Below are 21,332 nucleotides of genomic sequence, written 5' to 3' on the forward strand. Positions count from 1 at the left end.
ATCAAAAGTTTACTGTCACATTGTTAGATATACTCTCTCTCTCTCTCTCTCTCTCTCTCTTTCTCTCTCTCTCTCTCTCTCTCTCTCTCTCTCTCTCTCTCTCTCTCTCTCTCTCTCTCTATATATATATATATATATATATATATATATATATATATATATATATATATATATATATGTGTGTATACACACACACTTATACCACAAATCTCCTCCTGAGTACACGGACACACCATAACAAATGTGTTGAAAGTTATGCAGCATAACATCATACCGTTAAGTGGCATATGATATACAGATTTCTGCTATATTATTCATCGACACATTTGGGCACTTGTAATAATACATTATCATACAGTGAAAACCCTCTACATATTCATTTAGCATAACACTTAGTATGTTGACCATGAGCAGTGGCAGGCATACAAAACAACTATTGATGAGACGTATGGGTTCATAATAATGATGCTGTGTCTGCAGAATACTCTGGAGCAGTGGACACTTGTATCCTAAACATTGAGAGAGACGGGGGCATCCTTTACTCATGGAAGGTAAATCCAAAATGTTGGCACTGCATAGCAAGTATTTCCTATATTGAATGTATTCGTTAAGTGAGAGTAATTAATTTAATTTGTATTAATCCACTGCACTTTGCAGTTTAGTCGTGTGACAACCTGTAGTCATATTACTTATTTTTACTGTCATTGTCATGTTGTGCGCATTGTCTTTTGTTGCACAATATACTGTTTATGTGTTTGTTTGTCTTGCCACAGTGTAACATCTGAGTAGCTTAATGTATGTTAGATATAACATTACATGCATACTAATTGCCGACTATTCTGTATCTGCTCTCCCAGTCTTTTATTGAAGTCATAGCAAATAAAATATTAAAATCCCAGAAGCCCTTTACTTCAGCATTCTTTATCAAATGGACAACTCCAAATAAAAATAAAAAAGATATTTTTACAAAAACCTTGGGTTTCTTGCTAGAATTTAAAATAAGGTTCAGTGTGCTGAACTGTGTTTCTCTGCACAACATGCATTTTTAATGAGACTCACCAAAAAGTATGTGGGTTTAGTAGGTTAAAGACTGTGTGCAGCCAGCAAAGAGGAAATAATCTTTTTTTTGGTGCAAAGTTCACAGCTTTATGCATGCGCGCCTCTGTCTTGGGACTTCTTCCTTTTTAATTCTACGTCTTCTGAACCCCAACAAGTGGTAAATCTCCCATTTGAGGTGAAGCAGGTCTATTTAGGAAAATTAGCAAGGTCAGCCAAGGTAATGAAGAGGTCAAGCATGACGTTCCACACATGTCAATGTGGTGAAAGACAGCAGGGGGAAAGGTTTACCCAGTCTGAACAGATTAGGATTATCCATTTTAGAGTTTGATTGATTTAATAACTACTCTGACAGGGAGCAACAGGGACCACCAGGATTGGGAAGTATGACTCCAACACCAAACAGAACAAGGTACTGTGTGTGTGTGTGTGTGTGTGTGTGCCTTCACTTTATTGCTGCACATTTTGCTTTTCTGCAAGTGTCTTTTCCCATGTGGCTGTGTATTCTTTCCAACAGCTCCTGTACACATTTGACAAGCAGGTGTGTGTCAGCAGCTGTTCCCTGAACAAGGAGGAGACGCTGTTAGGTAAACCTCTGTAGTGCACAGATAATGAATTACTGGCAAAATACAACAAATATGTCTTCTTGAGCCCAAATTAGGGAATTAAGTGAGCGACCCAATTCTAAATTACCAAAAGAACAATGCGAGGGACACAGTTTGGTGCACATTATTGACCGTAATGGTGTCAAATCATAGTTAAAGAATTGCTAAATTTAAATGAAGTCACAATACACCTTGACACCTTTCTCTTCCTCTCAGCGGTCAGCTTGGCACAAAACACCAGAGGAGAGGAGCGCTTTAAGCCAAGTAACACCTCTTTCTCCTTATTTCATTCACAGACCTTGGCATCCACCACTCATGTTGCATTTTTAATCTTTCTTCTCACAATCTTTTTGTTTTAGTATCCAAGTGTCTAACTCTCCTGATTGAGATCCACCCCATCAACAACACTAAAGTCCTCAAGGCAGTAGACTGCAGGGTCAAAGTGCAGGTAGAGTGTGTGTTTGTGTTTGTGTTTGTGTTTGTGTGTGTGTGTGTGTGTGTGTGTGTGTGTGTGTGTGTGTGTGTGTGTGTGTGTGTGTGTGTGTGTGTGTGTGTGTGTGTGTGTGTGTGTGTGTGTGTGTGTGTGTGTGTGTGTGTGTGTGTGTGTGTGTGTGTGTGTGTGTGTGTGTGTGTGTGTGTGCGCGCGTGTCATGCAGCTTTTACTGCAGCCACGCGCTGAAGTTGCAATTTTGGTGCATCTGCACTAATTATGAGTGCCATAGACATTTCATTTTGCAAGCTCGCTGAAAGTGCTCTGGCCTGTACTTTCCATACTCTCTTTCACTCACTTTATCACATTTTATCTTTCTCTTTTCCTCAGCTATGTCTTTTTTTCTTCATCAACCTAGGAATATTATTCATGTATATCGATCAGCTGCGGCAGTAGTCCTTACTGTTCATTGCTTGTCATATTGCCAAACCAGAAAATGTAATCATATGCCAAGATTGTTTCAGGGCTGCATTAAAATATGAGAATTCAGCAAATGGATTTCTCCATCTGGTAACTGTGAACCACCAGATGCTGACTCGTGTTTTTCTGTGGCTGTCCCTAGTTCCTCAATTCAGAAACTGACAGGAGATCAGTGTTGGAGAGCCACCTGCTGCTGCTGACTGAGGACGGATGTGAGTCTGCATGCCCTTATGCTAGTCTGCCAGTGTGAGCTATGCTTCTTTAATCTGTAACGAAACAGATCATTAAATTCAGAGACTTATACAAAATCTGGCTTTTTACATTTGGAGGAGAAAACATTGGATATAGTTGTGTTTATGCATATCCGTCTGTGCTTTTCAGATGTGGATCTCTATCACGTTCTGCTGACAAAACAGGAAGGTTACAGAGTGGTACGTTGGACTCTGTATTCACCACATTGCTCCCTTCAGCCAGCTCCCTCTTTCTTTTCCTTGAAGCAAACGTTAAACTGTGTATAGTTCCCACAGTTTAAGTATAAATTGCATTGAGGGTTCTTCTGGCTATCGGGCTCTGTGCAGTTTCTTAGAGGTATAAATTCTACACATATCTCACGATCAATCAGGAAAAAAGTTGGAAGGTATTAAGATAAGCCAGTGCAAAGAGTATTCATGGTTTTGACCTAATTCTCAAACCATAAACTAGACTGTGTCTCGTGCCCTCCTGGGGAGCTTTGCATTATTAAATTCAGTGAGTCTCTAAAGCTGAATATCAATGTTTGTGTGAACCAGGTGATGGCGAACCCCGAGCGTTTGTCCAAAACGGCAGAGAGAATAGTGGAGGACTTCTGCTGGGCCCAGTGGGACGGACACACACAAAGAGTCTACTACGTCACTCGTAGTTTGACACACACGCAGGCATGTACAACTGTATATCCATACAAATACTCATATATATATATATATATATATATATATATATATATATATATATATATATATATATATAGCACGCAAGTAATTTACTTTAGACTTTAGGTACACTGAATCACACAAGCTCTGGATCATGTGTGCTTCACAGGACAAGTTCCTGATGCGATGTGTTCAGTTTTACCCCAACCATAACTGTGAAACTGTGGTAAGTCATCTCTCATGTCTTTTGGTTTAATGAATTACTTGTCTTGTGCACACATGTTTGCCATGTATTACTATTGTAACATACAAATGTCTTGCTTTATGTTACTGTCCCACAGTTGGAACTCCCATTAGAGTTGCCTGCTAATTCTCTCCGCACAGTCAAGTAAGGCCACAACTACAAGTACAGTATAAATATAGAAATATCTTTTCTCAGCAGATACTTCCTTCTATATTCAGTTTTCTTTTCAATGGTATTGTCATGTACCTGCAATCATAGACACGAAAATGAATTCCTGTACACTACCTGTGCTGCTCAACTATGCATTTGCTATACACCTTCCTAATGTTAGTGTGTGTGTGTGTGTGTGTGTGTGTGTGTGTGTGTGTGTGTGTGTGTGTGTGTGTGTGTGTGTGTGTCCAACAGGTTTGTAAATTTGGGTTTTGACCATTTCCACATGGAGAGACCAGAGCCCGTTAGGATGAAAGTGTTCACAAACAGAATAGGTAAAATATGCACACACATCCATCTTTGCATGAATGATGTGTTCTCACACATATGTATATGTCCTCACACTCAACAGATGTACATAAACCAAAGTTCCGGTTACAGGACTAATTCTGTATGCTTGTGTGTGTTTTTTATTTCTCTTTGTGAAAAAAAGAAAGTAAGTCCCCTTCACAACTCGGAAGCTGTGTTACAATCTGCAGCACATAATTCACAATCTCATACAATGATCAAATGATTGTTGGAAGAGTTTTATTCCAAAATGAGGTGCTGAGCAATTACTATCCGCTTCATATTTGGTTTTGTAATTGGTTACATTTTTGCATTATAATATCAGATTGACAGTTATTCTTAGAATGTTATTGAGTCATCAAATTGTTGATTGAATCTTTGATTTCTGTATCAATCCCACATCTTTATTCCTGTCTTCTTGTTGATTGGTATGCCTTTTGAAAAAAAATCTATTAATATTAGGTATGTGAACACATTTTCCATCCAAATGCATCACAATTGATTGAATTTCTCATTCATTATCATGAATATTGCCATGTATGTACATAATCCATTATTGACGTCACCTACTGTGTGATTCATATCGTCTCTATCCCGGTGGTCTGTGAACAGGAAGCATGTGTGTGTGCTACAGCCAACCTCTACAGGACAAACAGGAAGTAATCTACACTGTGGTTTTAGTCCACAAAGGTGTGTATGCTAACTAATGCGGCCTCCTTTCCCATGTTACCGTTTTTGTCTGGAGCACAAGGTGACGAGTTTGGCTTTTTCCTCATTTCCTGCAGACTGCAGCAAGACGTTCAGAGTGTCACTGAGCAGCGACCAGTCGCCTCAGAAAGCCACGCAGCTCCATCCGCTCTTCATCCCGATAGGTCATTGCACACACACAGAGATGTCAAACAGCCAGGCACACGTCTCAGAATCGCTGGAAATTCAACTCAAGCGTGGGACTGTGTACGGTTCACTGCCAAACGTGCATCCCTTACCCTTTTTAGGGTCAAACCAAACAAATACAAACGAGTGCATCCGCATGCAAATGAATAGAGGTCTGTTGTGCATACAGCGTAACGATAGAAAATAGTAGTGATGCTGTGTTATTTTTGTTCGTAGGTTACTACATCCTGGTGTATCTGCAGGGCTATTTCCTCCATTGTATCAACACCAGGCAGCAGGAGATGCTCTGTCACTCCCTGTTTCTCTCAGGTAAAACAAATCATGTCCAAGCTGAGTGATGGCGGTGGAGCAGTTTGTTTACCTCCTGACTCTACAGCTACAGTACATGCTTCTATTTTGTCCTGAAATGTTTGCTATTTTTAAACATAGAACCTGTACAATCCCAGAGCTTTAATTGCTATTTGTTCATAGAAACGGTCGTGTTCTCTACCTGTCCCTCTCAACAACATCTAGGTCTAGACGTGGACTTGGGCCTGCAGTGTCAGTCAGCCAACATCACAGTGTTGCATGCAGAGTCCAGCAGCAGTCTGCTGGACCTGGCCAGCGGGAGGATCTACTCTGCTGAGCTAAGTCCTGCCTTCCTGCTGCAGATACTGCGGTCAGACACTACCTCTAGGTGAGCGTCATTCATTATTCATCATTCATCATTTTTGTGGAAATTAAGGATTTATCTATGTTGGAGTTGTTGTTTAAATACATAGAGGCACCCTCTCTGTATGTATTGGAGAAGATGGGGATATAGTTAGGCAGACAGGTGGAAATTGGATATTATTTTTTGAGAAGTAAGTTTTGTGAGTCTTTCTGGAATAAATGGAAAAACAGCTTTAGCTTGACGCATGGCCAGCAGATTGGATTCAACCATCCTTGCCAACAACAATTCATCAGTGACCCCTTGCTTTATTTATTTTTTTCCCCTTGCATTGACAATATTTCTGTCCCATTCATTACATTATTAAACGACACATACATCAGAGTATGACCTTTGGCTGTCTGCCTGCGCTTCTGCCTTTTGTGTCTCCGTTTTTTGTTGGACAAAAGTAAATTTGCTGCATGTCACCTGTCAAGGTGTCCCAGCAGGAAGAAGGACCCTCAGCGCCTGGCCGCCCTCCACTGCCTGCTGGTTTACATGGGAAATGACCCACACCTGGAGCTGAAGGTACAATGGAGGCAGGACAAGTGTATTGACATGTTTTTGTGTCCAAGTTAGCAGCAGGTAAACGTATTTTCTTTTCCATAGCAAATAAAGACGTAACCCATCATCTGGACCAACAGAACTTGATCCAGAATTGCATTTTTATTCAACAAAATGTCATTCTTTATGTGTAAAACATAATGTCATTAATATCTTTAGTTTTTAATCAATGTTAATTAGTCATAAACTCAACAATAACACCTTTTTGAAAGGAGAGACTAGATGTGGATGCAAGAGAAGGATGAAAAAATGAAAAGAAGTCTGACAGGGAGTGCAGTCATCTCACTTTTAATATAATCTCCATGGTTATGCACTTTAAGGTGCTTTCCCTCAAGGAAAATGAACAGCGAAGTAAAAAATAAATGGATAAAGGTGGAGGTGAAGGTAGAGATGGCAGCTTTTCAGCGCTTCTGTGTGAATTCAGTAGACGTCAATCTTGAGTTTAAGGTGAGCAGAGGGAGGGAAGACAAAAGAAAGAGAATACAGGATAATGGAACAGGAGAGGGGAGAAGATAAGTGGACAGAGATCAAACAGAGTCCAGCAGAGACAGCGAGGGGCAGATATTGTGTTTGGGCGCTGACCATGACTCAGACTTTATTACCACAACCTAAATTAAGATGTTCCAGCTGCTCTGATAGTTTGTAATAAATTCGTTCTTTCGAGGTTAAATGAATCACCAGCTTCATTAGTGTGGCTCGCACTGAGGAATTGGACACCACACATAACTTTTGTATTCAAGTGGACTCTGTTAATGGGGCCAGCGGCACAAAACGTAGTGGCTTTAATAAAAGCGATTGCTTGTTAATATTTGTGTTTGTTTGTAACTTTAAGAGACTGCTGTGCAAATGCAGTTATTCTACTTCTATTCTACTTTAATTTGTTCTTCCTCTTCACACAACAGCATTGCTTTTTCTGGACTCACACTGACTTTAGAAAAGAGATATAATTTAAAACAGCACAGAAATGGGCAACGTACAATTACTTTTCACTCTGATGTGCTGTGGCTGTGAGATTTGCAGGGAGGAAATCATAAATCGTTCATGTTTTTTTTTTTTCTATTATCTTTTGGCATTTTCGCCTTTTATTTGACAGATGAAAGTGTAGAAATGGGGGAGAGAGAGATGGGTGAGACATGCAGTTATAAGGTATGCGCTGTAACCTCTGGGCTAGCGAGGTAAAGTAAATTGACTACAAACAAGATACCCACTGTTTAAACAATAGTCAACATTTCGATAGGCATCGAAAATACACATCAATACCACTCTTATATTAAGATATGACATCCCAGTAAATGGGTTTTATAGATGCTGTGAGCCGAATCTTTTTAACCTTGCTTTGGACAGAGACTCACTGTCTCCCCAAGCTTCCAGTCTTTATGCTAAGCTAAGCTAATCGGCTGCTGCTGTAAGAGCGGTATCATCTCATCTAACACTTTCAACAAGAAAGTGGATATTTTCTATTTTTTCATACCATGAGAAACTCCCTTTTCCAATGTTTGTGGTCATGCATTTAGGTATCTGGAGTGTCTACCAATCCACAATTGTGAAATATGTTTTTTGTGGGCCGTCTAGATCATAAATTACGGGATTCATCAAGCCATTTGGATTTGGCTCCCTTTCCTGTGCCACATTCACGCTCTTTAGAATACACTTCCTTACATCTGAGTACCTCCAAACTAGGCAGAGAACAACATTTTTATCCCAAACTAATCAGAGCTGACTGGGCTCTTTTTAGGAGGAGGGGCTTAAAGAGACGGGCGCTAAAACAGTTGACAACAAAGTATATTCCGACGGACATAATAATATGTTTTTCGAACATCAAAGACCATGTTCTAGTTGAAACCCAAAATACAAGTACGAAGTTTAAAATCAGCATGATATGTCCCATTTTAAAGGATAGAACATAAACTAAGGATACTGAAACATGACCATGTTGAACAGCTGTCATGTTGCACTCCCAACACAATGACACCCGTGTCCTATGTGTTTCTATCCTGCACTCTAGATCATCGAATGGCTGTGTGGCAACATGAACGCCTTCGAATCCTTTGATCAGATCCAGGAGTTCATTCTAGGTCAGTGGCAGCTGAAGCACAGGGACGCAAGTCTCCTGTGTTTCACTTCCTCCTTTTGGAGTCTTGGCTCTCTTGCCTTTTTTATGTCTCCTTCTGCCCGTGGTCACTAGACTGCTAACATCCTGTCTACACAAAACCGGATTCTTTCATCAACTATGTTTGCCTCTTAAAACTCTTTTCTCAGACTTTTGCCAGGGATCCAACGCTGGTCTGGAGACTCTGAATTAGAGACTGTAGAGACTTGTAGCTTGCTCAGAAGAGTTAATATAATATATAAAAATAATATGGCTAAGTCCCAGTAGACATACAGCAACACATTTGAACACAACACATAGCGAGGTAAAGTAAATTGACTACAAACAAGATACCCACTGTTTAAACAATAGTCAACATTTCGATAGGCATCGAAAATACACATCAATACCACTCTTATATTAAGATATGACATCCCAGTAAATGGGTTTTATAGATGCTGTGAGCCGAATCTTTTTAACCTTGCTTTGGACAGAGACTCACTGTCTCCCCAAGCTTCCAGTCTTTATGCTAAGCTAAGCTAATTGGCTGCTGCTGTAAGAGCGGTATCATCTCATCTAACACTTTCAACAAGAAAGTGGATATTTTCTATTTGTTCATACCATGAGAAACTCCCTTTTCCAATGTTTGTGCCTATCTGAAGAAAATAGAACAGTACACACTATTCATTTCATAGTTAGGAAAACAGTCATCACCTAGAGAGGAGATGATCACATTGGATGCTGGAGCTCCTTGCCGCACACATTTGCATATTATATCACTTTGACTTGCTCTAAAGATACAGAGTTCGTATTAATACAGTTGTCACTGCAACAGTATACGAATACAATACGTTGACCTCGTAAATAAAACATGAGTAACCCGTGCTCTCTCATATATCATAGTGATTGTGGTGGGACCAGAAACAGGCCAGCTCAAGGCAAATGGGGGCAGAGCCTTGTTTGTGGGCCCTCCTCCCCAGTCCCTGAAGATTATAATCAGTTATAACAAAAATATAAATAGACATAAGTACGCTTACTGAAAAAGTCGGGACACAAGCCCCACAGTTCATCATTATAGGCCTGTATAATATTGTTATGATGTTCCGATAATATCTCTGTAGGGACATTAGCTTATCTTAACTTATTGATTCATATCATATGAAAACAAATATGTTCTAAATACATAGCTTCTCAGCAATGAGTTTGGTATTTTCTCATATGATGACCGTATAATAGTACATGATAGTGACTGTGCGCCCCAAAGCTGGTTCACCACATTCAGCCCAGTGTGTTCCAGGCTTTTATATGGAGTTTAGAAACAAAAGGTCATGCAAGGCGGTAATCCGCACAATAATCCACCAAAGGACAACAACATCAATATCACTTGAGTGCAAAGGAGAGCGCACGCCACGGATCTGAATTCATCAATAAACACGGTTTTACTCTGTAAACAAAACTACCATCCTCGCTGTCAACAGCTTGACTCCAGTGTGAACAACATCAGCAGTATTGCCGGCTTATCCCTTGCGCTAAAATTAGGTGAGCGATTTTGCAGCCATAAATCCACCACATGTTATTGTAACTCACAAACAGAGATACGCACACACACACAAGCCTCAAACGTATGCAGGATTCTGCAATGTATGTAACCTACTACATGCGTGTCAAACTACATGCACTAGAAAATTAAGAATATTTGAAAACAAAGGTCAAAGGGCCTCTTCAAAGGGATACCAGACAGACGACACTACAGGAACACCACAATGCCACCAGAATAGAAAGGTACAGGAGGACGGCATATATGCAAAGCTCACTGCATGATCATAGATCTTAGACCATGCTGTGGGAGTTCCCATAAAACCCACTTTTGGGGCGTACCTTGTAGTTATTAAAAGATAATCTTATCGCTATCAATAATCCAAAGAATCTCTGCCTTTTGGCTAAAATCAAGTGAAGTACTGTTTCACAGCGGCCCACTGCTCTTAAATACTTAGGATGGATTAAATGCAGAGATCAATCTTGATGCAGTACATTTGAAAACTATTGAAATAAAGTTTAAGAAAATAATTCTGCATAACTGTGATAAATAACATAAAAGTCTGACTGTAATCTCTCTCGCTCTCTCACTCTCTCTCTCTCTCTCACACACAAACACAAACAGCCTCTTTGTACAGAATAAGCTATGAGAAGTCCCTCTGCCTGGACAAAGTCCTGCCTTACTCCTCTGTACTCGACAAGAAGGTACCACACGCACGCACACACACACACACACACACACACACACACACACACACACACACACACACACACACACACACACACACACACACACACACACACACACATGCGCGTACATACACACTTGTACATATACACACTTGTACATACAATTCAATTCAGCATGCATAAAGACATAGAAAATAAAACATATATACGTGGATATGAATATGAAATCAGGACACACTTGCACTTCTATTTCTTTCTTTTTTCCTTGAGTAACACACACGCACACACACACACTTTCTAGTCTGTCTTTTGTGTGTTCTAGGAGATACTAGCGTGTCTGTTGGAGGTCCCTGGTGTGTTGTGCACCAATGAGCTGCATATTGAATCTTTGTTCAAAGGCAAGGTAACAACATACATTTTTATACACATCTATTATATTAAAACTGCTTTAAAGTTATTATTGAGCTTTGAGAGTCTGACTGTCAGTTTCCAAAACCAGTTAATAAAACTTGCCCTGCAGGTTGATGATTAAATAGAGACAATGTGTGTTTGTTACATGACACGTTATAAATACACTGGGTGCACGTATGATGCAATGTTGGGAAATTAATGCAGCTGACTTCATCCAGACGTTTCAAAAAGACATTGATATGTAAAACAATGTGATTTCATTATACTGTGTCTACTTGCGTGCAATTCACACGCAGGTTTCCTCAATTTGTGTGTGTGTGTGTGTGTGTGTGTGTGTGTGTGTGTGTGTGTGTGTGTGTGTGTGTGTGTGTGTGTGTGTGTGTGTGTGTGTGTGTGTGTGTGTGTGTGTGTGTGTGTGTGTGTGTGTGTGTGTGTGTGTGTGTGTGTGTGTGTGTGTGTGTGTGTGTGTGTGTGTGTAGGCCAGAAGTCTCCAGGGTTTCTGGTCAGAGCTGCAGTGGAACACAGAGAGGACAACATATCTGGATGCTGTTCCCAACCCCAGATACAGAACCTCACACATACAAGCTGAGTGGGAGAAACTGGTGAGTGTGTGTGTGTGTGTGTCAACAAAAAAAACTCTCATGCATATAAATGAACAACAATCAAAATTATAAGGCTGGAAGTTAAATGGGTTGATAATAATTGATTTAACATGCTTGTTGTTGTGAAGAATCAGATGATGTGTTTTTTCCTTGGGTCTCTGCTGAATATTACGAGCATGTTTACAGCTCTCCCATGATGGTGTTGCTCGTTTCAGAAGTCCGAGAGGAGACCATCCAGCCACAGGAATAACTTGGAGGAGAACACAAAGAAGTAGGTGTGCCATCCACCGGAGCGTTGTTAAAGAAAGCACATCACCACAGACACAGAGAGCCTCTGCATGGTGTTTTTTGTTTTCTCAAAACCGGATTTGGAAAAGGATTCAATTTGTGCACCTAAAAATACCAACAGTTGCAATGAAACTGCTACTCAATTCACCTATCCTAGCACATTGCAATGATTTTCCCAGGAGAGGTAGAAAATACACTGAGCTGTAGCCATCCTTCATTATTGTCATTTAAAATAAGATTGAAAGCATCAATGCTTTACTTCGCTTCCCAGTACATTCTGACTTCCTCAGCCTCTGTGGCACTCGGCACACTGGTTCCTCCTGAAGATTGAAATCTTTAAAAATAGGTTTGTTTTAAAACAGCACTGTAGTTTTTAGCCAATCTTACGCATACAGGGATTTTTTTGGGGACCATTTTACAGCTATGGATTAATATACATGTGAAGCTTTAGAGTGTATTTATAGTAGCACGGCGGGGCATGTGGGATTTATTTTAAATTCAGAGGCCATGTTCATCATAATGAAGGAACATATCCCTCGGTGCAACGCTGTTTGTTTTAATAGCTATTTTTTGACAACGCTGAAGCTCTATGGCACGGAGGAATAAGACGCATCGAGCTATGACTACAGAGACACTATGTGTTAGTAGAAGCAATTCATTATTGGTTTTGGGCTTTTCATGGGCTTTTTCTTTTCAATAAAAAAAATTCTAAATATCAACAGCATTACCCTTTAACTATGCTGATGTACATTCACACCAAAAATGTGCTTACATTAACATTCAGTTTGGAAGCACAATCAATTAGTTGAAGAATAAAGCATAATACAATAAAGATGTTAAATAAGTTTAAAAGTACTTTGGGGTCTTTACGATCAGATTATTCGACGCATCCAGTCTGGATTCTAAATACAATAAATTCCTTAATTTAATGCCCCTTTGGCTGACTTGATCGATGTGCTTCTCTATGCCGAGTGAATATAAAAGTGCACCAGGAGTTCAGTTTCCATAACCCAAGTCAGTGTAAAAACACTGACGACAGAGATTAAAAATGACTGACGTCTGTCTGCTCACCATGTCAATGTCACAGCGTTATTACGTGAGCTCTTACTTCTGCCGTTGATGCTTTGCTCTTTTTAAAATCTCACCACTTCTGGTTGTAACTATCTGCACAAACTCCTTCAACTTTAAGAGTACACAAAGCCCAGTGCTCTGCCGTGTTATCCGCAGGAATGACCTGTTTAAACCCTGTTAACAGGCTACTCTTTGACTGTGAACTATCCCCTTTCATTTGAAATACCTTAGAAATGAGAGTACAACTGGAGCCCCTCAACAGCTTTTGATCAAGTGACTTGATGAAATACCTGCTTTGAATTAAATATAACTCTGTCCTGTTTGTACCGGGGATCAAACCAAAAGCCTTTTTGGTTCATAATTAGCTCATCTTCCTCCCAGGCCAAATTCCAGCACCTGGAGACAGACTTTGTGCTTTTATAGTTTTGATATATATTTTCACTGCAGCAGTGAAGCATAATAGTGCCTCAGCTTACAGCAGGAAAAGTAAGACTCTTATTATAATGCCATCTTGAGGGATTGTTTTCACACAAAGCTTTTCTTCTTTTTTTGTAGAGTTCTATCAATGGTGGACACCTGGTGTCTCGGTAAGACGGCTTGAACACACACACACACACATATACGCACAAACATAAATCCATAGATGCAACACACACACACACACACACACACACACACACACACACACAATGCAGGGTGTATGAATGTCATAAATAACAACAAAACCTTGGCTTATAATGGCGCTCAAAACTGTGTGCGAGTGTGTTTTGGGTTTGTGTGTTCTTCTGAGGTTGCATTCTTCATGCCCACTGGAGAATTCAACTAAACAGAATTGCCACACTAATTCATCCTGGGAGGGAGGTTGAGAACAAAAAAAGGTCGAGAGGAAGAAGGGGAGAAGTGAGAGAGGTCAGAGAGGTGAGAGAGTGAAAGGGTATTTTAAAAGTGTAGAGTTGAAGAATGCTTCAATTATATAAAGGTGGGGATTTATTTACCTCCTTCACCTCTCTCCCTTCATCTTCGGTCTGGCTCTGTCCACAACTCCGGACCTTCCCTCGCCTCAGTTAATTCACAGAGATGATCTCATACAGCCTCCCTCAGATTCACTTGTAAAACACACGCTCTCTTACACAGATGATAGCGCTCATGGAAGAAGCTGACACACTTATTTCCAACAGTTTATCAATCTGTTTCTGTTTCCATGCTGAGGCTTTTTGATCATTCTGATTGTTCCTCATGTTGCCACTAAAGGAGGAGTCAAGGTGTATATGTAAGCAGATATAAAACACCCGCGAACCACCAATGTCTGTACCAACTGTTGTACCAATCCGTCCAGTATAGATGTTGAGATATTTCAATCTTTACCTCCTGGTGGCGCTAGATGAAAAGTCAGAGGATCACCAGAGTCCTTAGGATTCATCCTCTGAGCTCCATAGATATCTGCACCAAATTTCACAGCAGTCCATCCCAAAGTTGTTGATATTTCATCACCAAAGTGGTGGACTGACATCCCTTTAGGACATGAGCCATGCTGCTCCTGTGGCTCATGTCCAAAAGCCCAAAGTGACGACTGCAAATGGCTCTGATGTGTTGGACCAAGTGAGCACAATCAAGAGATCCTATTGACAAGAATATAAAATAGAGATAATCAGCTAAGTCTCTTATTTTAATTTGCTGGAACTAGCATATAGTTTAGCATTTAACATCAATAATAAACATCAATTTAAATAATGTATTTTTTGATCTAGTAATTCATTATTCAACAATGCTTCAAGTTTGATTAATGAGATCACCTTGTAACAGAGAGGACGAATGGTTAGTGTGTGTGTGTGTGTGTGTGTGTGCGTGTGTGTGTGTGTGTCCATGTACATTGGTGTGAATAGCTCAGAATAATTTAAAACAGTTGATAACTTTGAACTTCTGACAGGCATACATCACATCTAGCAGCGCAGGCTGTGGCCCAAGTGCTATTTATATTTGTAACATATTACACTGTAACATCAAAACGCCAGCTTCTTGCATGTCTGAAAGTGATCAAAAGATGCTGTGTGTTTGTGTATGCGAGTGTGCAATAATTCATCTAAAGTGACCTAGCTGGAGCATGGTCCACTTTTGTGTGGCTGATATAAAACACACACACACACACACACACACACACACACGGGACACAGCAGGATTGCAGCCATAACCTCCAGGCGTCGGAATGTATTTTTAAAGCGAACAGTCATCCAGAACAGTCCTTTAATGTCTACTTCCTTTATTAATTCCATAAGAAGTCAGACTTTCATCTATACTACTAATGGCTTTTTTTTTTTTTAAATAATGTTACTGCGCTGACACACTTGAGGCTACCTTTAGTGTTCAGTTTCTTCAAACATCTCTTTTATGTGCAAGTTCCCACTATTGCCTTGTCTCTCTCCTCCAGATAAGAAGCTGGTGCCACTTTTCCAGGAAGAGGACCTTCAACAGAGGGCGCTCATAGGCCTGGTGAGAGACAGAGAAGCTAACAGCTTTCAGTGGCTACAACACGCTACCACACACACACACACACACACACACACACACACACACACACACTGCTAAAAGTAGCTTGGGCTAGACACTTAGTTTTTATAAAGGGAAATTTAAAATGAAAGGCAATCATATACTTCCAATTTTATTTAAGGGTAGGCTCTTTCTTTTTCTAACGTGAAGGTGACCTTATGCACAAAGGCAGGTGGATAAAGAAATTAATTTCTTTATCTTGAGTTTGAGTTTGGTGTGGAGAGGTTGACTGGCATGCCCTGACCTCAGCCCCATCCAAATATTTGATAAATTGGGACTCTGGGTCTGAGCGCGTTACTCTACAGAGTTGGTAGTTTGAGGGTCGAAAATACCGTGAGTTGACAAGGGAGCACTAAATTCATTGAATTTGGGTTCAATTACCCCCAAAGACAATCTTTGGCTGCTATGAGGAATCCATGCTTGATTAGCTTTCAGTATTTTTCCATGTTATTAAGCTCAAGTCGGATGTAACTAAACTTTCAGAAAAACGAGGTATACCCATTATACCATGTACAATCAGCTCTGCCGTAATGTATTAACTTAAAGTTACTAAAGGTTTTTAGTCATAACGCGCGTGCTTTTGAAAAAGCTGTCAGCCAAATGAATCATTCCGTAAAAGGACCAGTCATAACAAAACAAGCAGATATTTCAAAAGCAGGAAGCCTCGAAGCCTTCCAAAAAAAGACCGTAGTTAACATCCCACCACTCAAAATCAAAAAGCAGCAGCAGAATAGAAAATAATGAACCACTCATTGTTGCTTTTGAGCTACTACGCCGTCTTTGATGTCCTTTGAATAAATGTGTCTTTTTCCCTCTCCGCTGACACTCACTGTAGCAGATGAGGCCAAGTGGAGAAAGAGTCTGCATCGTAAAGTGCTTCATTGTTGAAATCCTTGAAAGGCATTGGACATCCCAGATTGTTGACACACAACAGTTCACCAGCCCCTGGAGGGGAATTCTACCTCTAACATGTGTTGATGTATAGACCACTAAAGATCCATAGTGAAATGCTGACAGACGATCCTTTCCCCCCATAGTCATCTTTTAAGGGTTACGCTTCAGATGAGCCAACGCTTTAAAAAAAAAAAGGTGCATCTTAAAAAAAAAAACTGCGCTGTTTGATGGACATTTTCATCTCCTCCAGTTTTCCTGTGCTCAGCAAAGTTTTTAAAGAGAAGATAGCTTCAATTTAATGGAGTTCAGGCGAGATGCTAGCAGTCCCTCAGCTATTCTTAGGATTACCAAGTCCTCCTTTCCTTTCTCTCTTTATTCCCTCCGTCGCTTCGTCCATCATTCTTTTACCCCCTCCTCTCTTTCCTGTCACTCCTTCTTTCTCCTCTCTCTTCCCTTCTGTCTCCTCCTCATCCCCCCTTTTCCTGCCTGAAGGATATCAGGTCATCCTGTCAACTACTGTACTTTTCCACCTCTCACATCCACAGGTCTCCTCTCTTCCCTCCTTTCCTCCTTTCTGAGTCCAAGCTTAAATCAATTTTGGGACTTTGTAGTCAAGTGAAAAGTCAAGCTGCACTCAATTTGACCCCGCTGAGTGCACAGCAAAGTATTCTTTAAACACACAACCGCAACATTTACTCAAGGCTGCATACATACACACACACACACAGAAAATAACCTGTGTCTTTTTAACATTGCAGACGGTTGACAAGCTCCGAGAGCATCTCAACAGACACCTGCCTCATATGGGGAAGAAGAAGATCGACTTGCTGGTTGTCAACTACGTAGCCAAACTGGTTGGTACACCGTTTGTGTGTGTGTGTGTGTGTGTGTGTGTGTGTGTGTGTGTGTGTGTGTGTGTGTGTGTGTGTGTGTGTGTGTGTGTGTGTGTGTGTGTGTGTGTGTGTGTGTGTGTGTGTGTGTGTGTGTGTGTGTGTGTGTGTGTGTGTGTGTGTGTGTGTGTGTGTGTGTGTGTGTGTGTGTGTGTTGCACATATAAGGAGCGGTTCAGGAGCCGTGTATAGCCCTTTTTTTATTTAGAGGTGCATCATTCTTCGGGGTTATGTTTATTTAATGTTTACCCGTAGTCTTTTTCGGCAAGGTTACGTGCCTCTCACAGCGAGGACCGCTCAGTGGAAAAGGCAGCGAGTTCTCCACTTTAGTTAAATGGTCTGACAGATGTGTGCTCTTCAGATTAGAAAGGGGTTGCTGGAAGCCATCAGGTCACGGCTTCAGTCCTCTAAAACAAACACTTCTCTGGTTAAGACATGCATCCTCAACCAGTCAGGGACTTTTTGTGGGGATGGGGGGGGGGACACAATGTTTATCTCATATATTCATGCATACGAGTGTCACTGTAGCCACCCAAAGAGCGGCAGGTGGGATCTGCATAACCGAGTGGAAAGACGTTACCGCTCTCCGTCTTAGTACCCGATAGAGAGGTACTTGGTTCTGTAAAGTCAGTCTTTAGTATTCCTGGGAAGTAAATCCCTTCGCTGCTAGGAGCTGCTGAAAGCAGACATGGAGCATATATCAACACAACGGTATTAAATCAGGCCAAGGGTAAGGCTGGAATTGAATAGAAAGCAGGAAGCACCACGTTTCGGGACTTTATGGAATTGCAAATGACAGAGTAACAGAGACAAAACAAATCCCGCCTGCTCTCAGCTGGATAGGTCGGTGGCTCAGCGGCGTACGACGGGGCTTATGAGTTTCTACCTGCGCCGTCAGACCCCAAATGAAAGTAATAGAAAAAGGCACGTCCGTAATCATTTTTCTCATCGCCCTGCTTCCTGGCAAACGTGGTTATTATTGAATTTATTCAGAGGAGTGAAAATGAAAAAAAGTGTCTCATCTGGGGAGCAGGTTTTATTAAAACACACACACACACACACACTAAATGACCCATAAGAAACATCCTTCAGGAACGTTTTAGTTCAAGAACAGTCGAGTAACTCAACCGCCGGGTGATGTGATGCCGGATGTGCTTACACATCAAGCTGACTCATGCTCTAAAAACTCAGGGAGGTACATTTCCAAAGAGGGCTGACTTCCCCTCCACAAATAAAGAACATCCACCCCTGTTGTCGGTGCTTATTGAGACTAATGGCTGCGTTGACACAGGGGAGAAGTTGAGGGTGAAATAGATTACAGCTTTTAAGAGCAAGGGAACTTCTGCCATGATAGATTACAGCTCCGCAGCACATTATTCTCAAAGTTATTTATTTTTCATTCCGGTTGCTACAGGCAACTGAGATGCATTCCTCTTTATAACATAGCCAATGTCAAAGAGCAACCCGCCAATAGCTGAATATGATTACTATTCAGGAATATGTCTGAAAATAAATTAAACTAATTGAAATGGGCTGCAATTATGTAGAAAAGGTTATTCTATATCCAAGGTTGTTCCACTTTTTCTCAGCAGAGGAGTAAATCCAGTCTCTTTGTCTGGCCGGTGGTTAATTAAGACAAATCACCTGATTACTGATTTTATTCTCATGGAACGTCACACTGGGGATAGTGTGCATGTTTGTGGCTTTTAATCACTTTTAATCACTTTTGTTTTCAGCACAAAAACATCTTTGCTACATATTTGTTTCCCTTTGACTTTTATTTTATCTTCAAGGTCCTGGATTACATGAGCACACAAGATATTAGTTGGAGTAGAAAGAATGAATCATTTATTTTGCTTGAACGTCGCCACCTTCTTGTCAGACAATGAATATCTGACAACAAAAAGTCTGTTTAGTGTGCATCAAACACTCATTTCATACTGTTCACCAAAGAGTGGGATTGAGAGCATTACTTTCTTTATTGATATAGACGTCCCTAAACTCCACTGCGGATATTTATTTGCAAATCCGTTCCATAACATGTGTTCAGACGGCATGAAAAATTGTGCATTGAAAATGAGCTAAATACACAAACACGTCATTGTAATAAACTTAAAACTTAAAAACAGCAAGAGGGAAAAGCTGATCAGGATGTTTGTCTTTGACAGCTCTTTGAATTTTGGGCATTTTTCTCGTTACATAAGTGAAGCTAATTGGATTTCCCTGAGGTCAGTGGAGGACATCAGTGGAGGGTTTCCCACCGGTGTGCAGGATGTGGAGGAGGCAGATCGTCTTCCTGTTATTCTACACGTGTGTGTGCGCTCCAGCACGTTTTCAAATGAGTCAAGTGCATTCAGATGATCCTTTGTGTGGAAAGACGTGTTGCGAAACGATGTGGACCGAGAGTGAAAGGTGTGATCACACCGCTCTGTTTTCAGAGGAAATTAATATGGGAAGTGTGAAAAACAGAAAAGAGGGAAGCGAGGATGCCGATTTGTGTGCATGTCCACAAAGAAAAACATCGTCGTAGCAGAAATGTGTCTTGTTTCATTTGAATGTAATCGAGCATCTCCTTCCCGAAAGCACTAACATGTGTTTGTCTGTGTGTGTGTGTGTGTGTGTGTGTGTGTGTGTGTGTGTGTGTGTGTGTTTGTGTGTGTGTGTGTGCTTAGCTGGAGCTCATCAGACACATGCTGGAATCCGTCTGGCTGAAGTACAAACTGGGCCCTCATGTTTTGTGCCTGTGAGTAGCCCTCCCTCGTCAGTATGTGTCTCCTTTCTGACTTAATGTAACGTATAAAGCACTGACTTTGTGTGTCTGTGTGTGTGTGCATGCATTCATCTTCACGTATGCGTGCTCCAGACCCTCCATCCTTCCCCATTGCGTGTGTGTCCACATGAGCAAACTGTTGATTACCCTTCTTCATGTGTGCACTCACGTTACATAACATTCCTGTCCAAATTGTTCTCTCTGTGTGTGTGTGTGTGTGTGTGTGTGTCTGTTTAGCAAGCAACGGGGCAGTCCAGCCGAGTGGTCTGTGTTTCACTTCATGTTTCGGATCCTGGAAGCCACGAGGGGTCTCTGCCTGCCCCTCCCTCCAGGTACCATCTCCACAACACACACACACACACACACATGCACATGCACACACACACACACACACACACACACACACACACACACACATTTAAATCTTTAGTTGTTTTAATCCAGTCTGTCTCTGTCTCAGAATAACAATGTGTATTTGCACTGAGGGACAACAGACCCGCTCTCTTCAGCACTAATGTAACCAAAAATATGTTAAACATTAGCACACGGGCAAAGCAGAGTGGGAATCCATTTTCAATACTTTGAATTCATTTTCCAGTGTTTGCCGTATTGTTAACCACTTACATGACTTTAGTTGCCCTGGAGCAAGGCAGCACACCCTTGACACGGAGGCTGCAGGTGTTAATGCGTGTGAATTGGGAGCGAAGCTGTAAAACAGCAGGCAAACTGAGTCTGTGTCCGTTTCGGGGAAGTTGCTTTAAAATGAGTGAAGTCGTGGGTGTTTATAACCACGCTAACAGCACATTGTCCAATAGCTGCTGAACATCTTCCTCAGCGCTGTCAATGTGAACATGTTCGCATGCTGACGACGGCATGAAGGTCAAAGCGCTGCTGTTTCTAAACGCATGGCGGTGGACTCTCCGTGTAGTTTTAAACTCTTTCACTTCCTTTGTTGTTTTCAGAGACATCAACAGTTTCTCCTTCTTCTTGCTCCTCATCTGCCCCACTGTTCTCCCCAGGCTACCACACCCTGTTAGCAGTGTTTGCTGTGCGTTGCCTCCCTCATCACACCTTCCTCCAGTACATCGATCACGGCTTCCTGCAGCTCACAGAGACCTTTGTGTCTCGGCTCATGACAGGTACAGAAAGAAAGTCAATCTTTTCATCATCCTCCTCTGTCG

General features: G+C 41.2%; 1 protein-coding gene across 3 annotated transcripts in view; it reads left to right on the plus strand.

Annotated features, from left to right (window-relative positions):
* gsap (gamma-secretase activating protein) overlaps positions 1 to 21,332 on the plus strand; it is a 28,666-nt gene that overhangs the window by 1,091 nt on the left and 6,243 nt on the right. Inside the window, exons 2-28 of one of the 3 annotated variants that reach the window (XM_034526410.1) lie at positions 481 to 551; positions 1,412 to 1,468; positions 1,574 to 1,643; positions 1,878 to 1,925; positions 2,021 to 2,109; positions 2,714 to 2,783; positions 2,953 to 3,002; positions 3,360 to 3,485; positions 3,649 to 3,705; positions 3,821 to 3,867; positions 4,129 to 4,208; positions 4,834 to 4,911; positions 5,007 to 5,093; positions 5,332 to 5,424; positions 5,629 to 5,791; positions 6,241 to 6,331; positions 8,373 to 8,442; positions 10,618 to 10,697; positions 11,005 to 11,085; positions 11,573 to 11,695; positions 11,911 to 11,966; positions 13,610 to 13,641; positions 15,480 to 15,541; positions 17,251 to 17,346; positions 20,054 to 20,124; positions 20,389 to 20,483; positions 21,171 to 21,290. In XM_034526410.1, the coding sequence (XP_034382301.1) occupies positions 481 to 551; positions 1,412 to 1,468; positions 1,574 to 1,643; positions 1,878 to 1,925; positions 2,021 to 2,109; positions 2,714 to 2,783; positions 2,953 to 3,002; positions 3,360 to 3,485; positions 3,649 to 3,705; positions 3,821 to 3,867; positions 4,129 to 4,208; positions 4,834 to 4,911; positions 5,007 to 5,093; positions 5,332 to 5,424; positions 5,629 to 5,791; positions 6,241 to 6,331; positions 8,373 to 8,442; positions 10,618 to 10,697; positions 11,005 to 11,085; positions 11,573 to 11,695; positions 11,911 to 11,966; positions 13,610 to 13,641; positions 15,480 to 15,541; positions 17,251 to 17,346; positions 20,054 to 20,124; positions 20,389 to 20,483; positions 21,171 to 21,290 (2,163 nt within the window). Of the gene's footprint in view, positions 1 to 480; positions 552 to 1,411; positions 1,469 to 1,573; positions 1,644 to 1,877; positions 1,926 to 2,020; positions 2,110 to 2,713; positions 2,818 to 2,952; positions 3,003 to 3,359; positions 3,486 to 3,648; positions 3,706 to 3,820; positions 3,868 to 4,128; positions 4,209 to 4,833; positions 4,912 to 5,006; positions 5,094 to 5,331; positions 5,425 to 5,628; positions 5,792 to 6,240; positions 6,332 to 8,372; positions 8,443 to 10,617; positions 10,698 to 11,004; positions 11,086 to 11,572; positions 11,696 to 11,910; positions 11,967 to 13,609; positions 13,642 to 15,479; positions 15,542 to 17,250; positions 17,347 to 20,053; positions 20,125 to 20,388; positions 20,484 to 21,170; positions 21,291 to 21,332 lie in introns of those variants that run through there. The other 2 variants (XM_034526411.1, XM_034526412.1) reach the window with 2 other exon arrangements.

This window comes from Cyclopterus lumpus, chromosome 23 (assembly GCF_009769545.1).
Source record: "Cyclopterus lumpus isolate fCycLum1 chromosome 23, fCycLum1.pri, whole genome shotgun sequence".
In the NCBI taxonomy this organism is placed as follows: Eukaryota; Metazoa; Chordata; class Actinopteri; order Perciformes; family Cyclopteridae; genus Cyclopterus; species Cyclopterus lumpus.